The 8,781-nt window shown below is 49.8% G+C and overlaps 1 protein-coding gene across 1 annotated transcript; it reads right to left on the reverse strand.

Annotated features, from left to right (window-relative positions):
- Nucleotides 1–242: 242 nt before the first annotated feature.
- On the reverse strand, nucleotides 243–1,166 carry LOC311202495 (olfactory receptor 14C36-like; the record flags this gene model as incomplete). Its single annotated transcript, XM_084277080.1, has 1 exon — nucleotides 243–1,166. One exon carries the CDS (start codon nucleotides 1,164–1,166, stop codon nucleotides 243–245), a length of 924 nt encoding a protein of 307 aa, XP_084133206.1.
- Nucleotides 1,167–8,781: the final 7,615 nt, after the last annotated feature.

An 8,781-nucleotide genomic window follows, 5' to 3' on the forward strand; every position in this document is an offset into this window, starting at 1 on the left:
GAGAGAATCATTTATTAGACATCTGACAGATGGGAAGTTTTCCAAGTCTCGGAAGACACTGGAGAGCTGAGCAGCATCGAAATGACCAAAGAGCAAGCAGAGGTGGAAATCTGCTGAGAAAAGTGAAGTGCCTACATGTACCTAGGCTACTGAGAAGACTAAACAACCAGCAAAATTCGTACTAAATACAGACTTGTCCTAATGTGAGTTCCATGGCCAGTGATATGCCAAAGATGAGCTGCTTAGAAACATCCAGTCCTCAGTTTCCACACAGCATCCTTGAGCTCCTGGTTCCTCATGCTGTAGATGAGGGGGTTCACTGCTGGTGGAAAAACAGAGTAAAGAAATGACAATACCAGGTCCAGAAATAGGGAGGAGATGGAGGGGGGCTTCAGGTAGGCAAAGAAGGCAGTGCTGAGGAACAAGGAGACCACGGCCAGGTGAGGGATGCAGGTGGAAAAGGCTTTGTGCCGTCCCTGCTGAGAGGGGATCCTCAGCACAGCCCTGAAGATCTGCACATAGGACACCACAATGAACACAAAACACCCAGTAGCAAAAGAGGCACTGACCACAAGGACTCCAGTTTCCCTGAGGTAGGCATCAGAGCAGGAGAGCTTGAGGATCTGTGGGATTTCACAGAAGAACTGGTCAAGGGCATTGCCCTTGCAGAGGGGAAGTGAAAATGTATTGGCTGTGTGCAGCACAGAATAGAGAAACCCACTGGCCCAGGCAGCTGCTGCCATGTGGACACAAGCTCTGCTGCCCAGGAGGGTCCCGTAGTGCAGGGGGTGGCAGATGGCAACGTAGCGGTCATAGGCCATGACAGTGAGAAGACAGACTTCTGTTGAGATCAAACATACAAAGAAAAAGATTTGAGCCACACATCCTGTGTAGGAAATGGCCCTGGTGTCCCACAAGGAATTGGCCATGGATTTTGGAACAGTGGTGGAGATGTAGGCAAGGTCAACAATAGATAGGTTGAGGAGGAAGAAGTACATGGGGGTGTGGAGGTGGTGGTCACAGGCTATGGTGAAGATGATGAGGCCATTGCCCAAGAGAGCAGCCAGGTAGATGCCCAGGAAGAGGCAGAAGTGCAGGAGCTGCAGCTCCCGTGTGTCTGCAAAGGCCAGGAGGAGGAACTGGCTGATGGAGCTGCTGTTAGACATCTGCTGCTGTCAAGTGTAGAGACCTGTCCAAGGAGGAAAAGGCACAGTGAGAAGTTAGGGAACACTTCTCGGATGAAAACATCTTCCAACTCTTAGGGAACACCCTCAGATTGACTCTGTATTCAGGGGATTTTTGTCAGGTCCCTTTTGGGAGGTCTGCTTTGTGCTTGCTTGAGCGTGCCACTGCTGGGAGGAGGGTTGGCTGTGGGCTCATGAGAATTCAGTGCTGCCTGGCAGCAGTCAGTAAATAGAAGGATGGCCTGATCTCAGAATAAAGCCGTTTTTGATAGGAATGAGCTTTTCAGCACTGTCACTCCAAGTTCACCCAAGGGCAGAGCAGAGCTTTGGAGCTTTGATTTTCTCCTGACTGAGAGCCGAGGAATCCAGTCTCACAGGGCAGAGCTCCAAAGCCCTCCTGCAGTCTCATCCTACCCAAGGAGGATCTCAGCTCCCCGCTCCCTGCCAGGGACACACAGGGCTCAGTGCAGCTGCCCACACACAGGTGATGAGTGGCATTTCCATGGCCTCTGTGCCAAGATGTCTCCTGCATGGGGCTCCTCTCTGGGGCACAAGAGTCCCTGGGAGAGCGGTGCCATTGTGGGAGGCAGCCTGAAGCCCAGCAGGAGACCTTGGAAAACCTCAGTCCTACAGATGTTGGTCCTGAAGTTAAGGGTCAGCTCAGTGCCAGCCCCACAAATGGACGTGCCTAGAGCCCCAGGAAAAGGTTGGACAAAGGCAGCAAGGATAGGAGATGAAACAGTGAGAAACACTCCAGCCAAGGCTGGAGGGACAGACAGACAGACAGGCACTCAGGGGTTTCTCCTCACTGGGGATTGGGCTGCCAAGGAGAAGACTCAGCCTGAAAACCTGGAATTGTGAGTGTAAAGTCTGTGCTGCGTGGCAGAAACCAGGGGTCACTAAGGGAAAGTGTCAGCACTGTGGAGGATGTGAAGGAGGTCCCAAACTCCACAGCCAGGGCATTTCTGGAAGCAGATCCTTCTCCCTCCCTGACAATGTCTCTGCTGCCTGGAGCTGTCCCTGCAGATCCTTCTCTTTGCCCATGTCACTTCCTGCTCTGTGCTCACAGACCTCATCCAACCTGCCCTGTGCTCAGCTCTGCTCTGCAGACCCCTCCTGGCATCAGGGCACTGCCCCAGGGAACCTCTGTGTGTGCAGGGCTCAGCCCAGGCTCCAACATCTTCAGGAGAATCAAGTTTTCCCTGCATATTCTCAAGGGGAGAAATAAGTTCTCATCTCCCACACTCAGCACAGCCCACAGGAGAGGAAAAGTCAAAGCAAAGACTCTGCCTCTGGAGAAATATTCTCTTTGGCATTTCTCAAGGATCAGCTCTGACTGGGAGCAAAGCTGACCCAGGCAGCACTTTCTTACGGCAGAAGGACCTTACGTTGCCCTACTCTGGGTCACTGCTTCAACCCAGAGGTGCTGTCTATGTCCCTGTGGAAAGCCCAGCAGGCAGGCTGAGTGCTGACCCTGGCAGCAGCAGAGTCCCTGCCCCAGCACACAGACCCCGGGTCACAAGGACCCTGCTCACAAGGACAGCCCTGGGCAGCCCTCTGCAACCATGCCCAGGAGAAGACAGCTGTCCTGCCCTGTCCCTCTGATGGGGCAGAAGGGCATCCCTTCCAGGCAGCACTTTCTGGTCCTAGAGAGAACCTGTCCTCCTGACAGACCCCACACACTGCCCCATGTCCCAGCTTTAGGAGATCCCTCCAGGAACAGAACCTGCATTGCCCTGCACCCACAGACATACCAGGCAGAGGCTGTGGAGATTTCTCCTCCAGTGAGTTCTCAGCATCTGTCAGCTCTCTCAGCCTCACAGGTCTCCCCTCGGTGCCTACAGGCAGTGTCCCCAGCCCTGTGTGCTTGGCAGAGGAGCTGCTCCTGGGCAGAGCTGTCTCTCTGCAGCGCTGCTGGGTTGCCATGAACTTCCTTTTGTTCCAGGACCTTGTCCCAGGTAAGCAGTAGAAGACCAGTTCTTCTAGGCTCCCTCCTGGGGCTTCAGGCCTCATGGGGATCCTTCTGTTATCTCATCTCTGATGTTTCCTCCCTCAGCTGGTGAGAAATCCTTCTGTCTATCAGAGTCTTTTCTCCTGATGAAACCAGAGCTGGGCAGGAGAATTAACTTTCCTTGTCTCCCCATGAGACAGGACCCCCAGGCCTGGGACAGGGAGGGCACTCTTTGCCCCTGTGAAAGGAAGGGCTTTAGGTGAGCATTTGGTCATTTCTCAGGGTTTCCCAGGAACAAAATCAGGAAAAACAAATCTACAAAGCTCTGCTCTGCAGTTGGGGGAAGTGGAAACCACCATCCAGATGAGATCCTAGAGATCAAAAAAGATAGACCTGCTGCTGCAAGGACAAACTGACCCCTGGAGAGCTCCCATCAGAGCCCAGTACAGCCAGTGGCAACTTCAGCCAGCAGGAAATGCACCTCCCAAAAAGGACCTTTCCAGTGTCTAACAGAACAGGGAGAAACAGTCCTTGGGTCCTCAATGAGAATGTTTTGCTCAGTGAAGAGTGCCCCAAGTTCTCACTGCCTTGTTCTTCATTCAAAGAGGCAGAGAATGTCCCAGGCAGCTTCATTCCCCACTTCCTCCTCCTGCCCTTGGCAGACACAGGGGAGCTGCAGTGGGTTTCTCCATGCTGTGCTGCTCACAACCAAGACATTTTCCCACCCCCTCTGCAAGGGCAATGCTGGTGACCAGTTCTTCTGTGAAATCCCCCAGATCCTCAGCCTCACATGCTCATATGCCTACCCCAGGTAGACTGGTCTTCTTATATCCAGCACCTGTTTAGTTTTGGGGTGTTTTATGGGATACCTGGGGAGATTTACAGTCAGGAACATCTTTTGGCCCTCACATGTTTTGCTTGGGAGCTTTTGCTGGACATTTTGCAGTTTCCTAGATGGACACTGGTAGAGCCCAAAATGACTTCAGGCAATGTTAGGACCCTTCCCTTGGCAAGGAACACCCTGAGCCCCAAGGTTACTGGTGCTTCTCGTCCAGTCCCTGAGGAGGATCATGTGAGGAACATCTTTCAGTCCTCATACCTTTTTCAAAGGTGCAATTGGTGGATATTTAGCATATTTGAAGGCGGATGCTGGTAGAGCATGAAAATGAAGTCAGGCAATGTCAGGACCTTTCTTGGTAGGGAAAGCCCTGAGCCCCAAAATTAGTGGTCCTGTTGGTAGTCTACATGGGGACATTTCAGGCCAGGAACTTCTTTCAGCCCTTGAACCTTTTGTATTTGAGCTATTGGTGCAGTTTGGTGGTTTCAAAGTTGGAGGACTGTAGAGCTGTGCAATGAGTTCAAGCACTATAAGGGTTGTTCCCTTGGCTAGGTGTGGGCTGAGCCTTAAGGTTCCTCATGCTGCTAGTGGGTTACCTGGGGAGGTTTCAGGCCAGGAAGATCCTTGCTCCTTTTGTTTGGGAGCTATTGCTGGACATTTAGCAGTGTCAAAAGTGAATGCTGGTAGAGCTGGAAAAAGATGTCAGTCAATTTTAGGACCATTCCTGTGGCTAGGAATGCCCTGATCCCAGCTGTAACCTGGTCTGCTAGTGGGCTACTCTGGGAGGTTTCAGGCCAATAACATATTCCAGCTCTCACACCTTTTTGGGGGGGGATCTATTGCTGGGTGTTTATCAGTTTTGAAAGTGGGTGCTGGTTGAGTTTGAAAATGACATCAGGCACTGTGATGACCGTTCCCTTAGCTAGGAAAGCCCTGAGCCCCAAGGTTACTGGCTTCTAGTGCACAACCTGGGGAGGTTTCAGTTCAGTAAGATCCTTCATCCCTCACAACTTTTGTTTGGGTGCTGTCACTGGGTATTCAGCATTCTTGAATCTTGATGCTGATAGAGCTGCAAATGAAGTGAGGCACATTTAAGGACTGTTCCCTTGGCTGTGAAAGCTCTGAGCCCCAAGATCAGTGGTCCTGTTTGCAGTCCACATGGGGAGGTTTCAGGCCAGGAACTTCTTTCATCCCCTACACCTTTTGTTTTTAAATTATTACTGGATTTCAGCAGTTTCAAAGGTGGAGGACTGCAGAGCTGTGCAATCTTGTCTGGCACTATTACGGTCATTCCCTTGGCTTGGAATGTGCTGAACCTTCAACAGTTAGTGTCCCCAGCCCTGTGTGCTTGCCAGAGGAGCTGCTCCTGGGCAGAGCTGTCTCTCTGTAGCTCTGCTGGGTTGCCATGAGCTCCTACTGTCCCAGGATCCTGGCCCAGCTCAGGAGGAGAAGACCAGTTCTTCTAGGCTCCCTCCTCTCCTCATAGGGATCATTCTGTGATCTCATCTCTGACTTCCAAGTCCCATGCTGTGCTGCTCACAACCAATACATTTTCCCTCCCCCTCTGCAAGGGCAATGCTGGTGACCAGGTCTTCTGTGAAATCCCCTAGATCCTCAGCCTCACATACTCAGATGCCTAGCCCAGGGAGATTGGGCTTCTTGTATTCAGTACCTGTTTAGTTTTGGGGTGTTTTGTGAGATACCTGAGGAGGTTTAAGACCAGGAATATCTTTTGACCCTCGCCCCTTTTGTTTGGGAGCTATTGCTGGATGTTTAGTATAGTCGAATTTTGATGCTTGTACAGCCTGCCTTGGAAGCTCTTAGCCCCAAAATTCATGATCCTTTTTTCAGTCTACATGGGGAGGTTTCAGGCCAGGAACTTCTTTCCTCCCTTGCACATTTTGTTTTGGAACTAGTAGTGCAGTTTATCAGTTTCAAGGTGGAGGACTGTAGAGTCATGCAATGACATCAGGCACTATTTGGGTTGTTCCATTGGCTAGGAATGTTCTGAGTCTTAAGGTGCTGCTAGTGGGTTACCTAGGGAGGTTTCATCCAGGAACCTCTTTAGGCTGGCACCCCTTTTCTTTGGGAGCTATTGCTGCGTGTTTACCAGTTTCCAAGTTGGACACTGGTATAACCTGTAGATGATGTCAGACATTGTTAAGACTGTTCCCTTGGAATGGAAAAACCTGAGCTTCAAGGTTACTGGTGCTGGTACTGCACTACCTGGGGAGTCTTTAGGTCAGGAATATCTTTTAGTTCTCACACCTTTTTTTTGGGGGCTATTGCTGGATGTTTAGCAGGGTTGAAGTAGAACGCAGGTAGAGTCAGAAGGTGATGTCAGGCACTGTAAAGACTGTTCCCTTAAAAGAAATGCTCTGGGTCCCATAGTTACTGGGCTGCTAGTGTGACACTATGGGAGGTATGAGGTCAGGAATGCTTTTCAGCCTTCACACATTTAGTTTGGGAGCTGTTGGTGGGCGTTTATCAGTTTTGACATTGGGTGCTGGTAGAGCTGGAAAATGACATCAGGCACTGTTACGACTGTTCCCTTGGCTAGGAAAGCCCTGAGGCCCAAGGTTACTGGTTCTCAGAGAGTGCAACCTGGGGAGGTTTCAGGCCAGTAAGATCCTTCATCCCTCAACACTTTTGGTGCTGTTGCTGGGTATTTAGCATTTTTGAATGCTGGGTATTTAGCATTTTTGATGCTGCTAAGAGCCAGAAAATGATGTCAGGCAGTGTTAGGACCATCCCATTGGATAGGAAAGCCTTGCACCCAAAGGTTACTGGTTCTTCTAGGGCACAACCTGGGGAGGTTTAATGCCACAAACCTTTTTCAGACCATGCACATTGAGCTTGACACCTATTGCTCTACATTTAACAGTTTTGAGGTGGAAACTGGTAGAGCCTGAAAATTACATCAGGCACATTTAAGGCCTCTCCCTTGGCTATGAAAGCCCTGAGCGCCAAGGTCAGTGGTCCTGTTTGTATTCTACATGGGGAGGTTGCAGGCCAGGAATTTTTTTCAACCCTCGCACCTCTTGTTTTGGAACTATTCATGCAGTTCAGCAGTTGCAATGGTGGAGGACTGCAGAGCCGTGCGATGACGTCAGGCACTATTAGGGTTTTTCCATTGGCTGGGAATGGGATGAGATGATTAGAAGCTACTCATGCTGCCAGTGGGTTATCTGGGGAGATTTCAGGTCAGGATCGTCTTTGGCCATCAACCCTTTTTGTTTGGCAGCTCTTGCTGGACGTTGAGAAGTTTCAAAGTTGGACGCTGGGAGAGCCTGAAAATGATGTCAGGCACTGTTAGGACATTACCTTGGTAAGGAGAAAGCTGAGCCCCAAGATTGCTGGGGCTGATAGAGGTCTAACAAGGGAGATTTCAAGCCAGGAACCTCTTTCAGCCCTCACCCCTTTTCTTTAGGAACTATTGCTGGACATTTAGAAGTTTCAAATCTGGATGCTGGTGGAGCCTGAAAACAACATCAGGAACTGTTAGGACCATTCTCCCTGCTTGGAACGCCCTGATCCTAACGGTTGCTGGGGCTGCTAGTCGACACCTGGAGCAGGTTTCAGGGCAGTAACATCTTTAAGCTCTCGCACTGTTGTTTGGGAGCTGTTGCTGGATGATTAGAGGTTTTGAAGATGGACAGAGGTAGAGCCTGAAAATGATGTCAGGCACTGTTAGGATATTCCCCTTGACTCTGAAAGCCCTGAGCTCAAGCGTTAATGGGGCTGCTAGTGTCCCACCTGAGTAGGTTTCAAGACAGGAATGTTTTCAGCCTTTGCATGCTTGGTTTAGAGTTATTACTGGACATTTTATTTTCTAGTAATTATAAATTATAAGTTAACTAATAATAAATTAATTCTAAATTACAGTTTCAAATTTGGATGCTTTTGAATCAGGAATATTATCTCTGGTACAGTTTGGACCAGTTCCTTGGAAGAAATGCCCTTAGACCATTGGTATACAGGAGCATCATATGGGATACCTGTAGAGGTTTCAGGCCAGGAATATCTTCAAGTCCTCACTTCTTTTGTTTGACGCCTATTGCTGGAGGTTTAGCAGTTTCAAACTTGGTTACTGAAAGATCAAAAATGACGTCAGGCACTCTTAGGACAGTTGCCTTGGCAAGGAATGCCCTGAACCTCAAGGTTTGTTGCACTGCTATTCTACTACCTGGGGAGGTTTCAGGCCAGAAACATCTTTCAGCCCTCACACCTTTTGTTTGGGGGCTCTAACTGGACGTTTGGCATTTTTGAAGTTGGGTACTTGTAGAGCCCAAAAGTGATGCCAGGCACTCTGCAGACCATTCCCTCAGCTTTGGAAGCTCTGAGCCCCGAAGTTACTGGGGCTGCTCCACCTGCCAGGGGACATTTAGGACTCCCAAATTATTTCAGCTCTGAAACCTTTTGTTTGGGAGCTATTGCTGGATGGTTAATGTTTTGAATGTGGATGCTGGTAGAGCCAGAAAATGGTCTGCTATTATAGGACCATTCCCTTGGCTAAGAATGTCCTTTCCCCCAAGGTTCCTGGGGGTCTGTGTGGGCTACCTGGGGAGGTTTCAGCCCAGGAACATCTTTCAGCCTTCACAGATTTATTTGGGAGCTATTGATATATGATTAGAATTTTCAAAGGAGGACAGTAGAAAAGACACAAAATGGCATCAGGCACTCAGCACAGTTTCCTTGGCTAGGAAAGCCTTGAGCCCCATGGTTACTAGGGCTGCTAATGGGCTACCTTGGGAGGATTCTGGCCAGGAAGCTTTTTCAGCCCTTGCACGTTTTGTTTGCGACCTACA

This window comes from Gallinula chloropus, assembly GCF_964237585.1.
Source record: "Gallinula chloropus genome assembly, chromosome: 30".
In the NCBI taxonomy this organism is placed as follows: Eukaryota; Metazoa; Chordata; class Aves; order Gruiformes; family Rallidae; genus Gallinula; species Gallinula chloropus.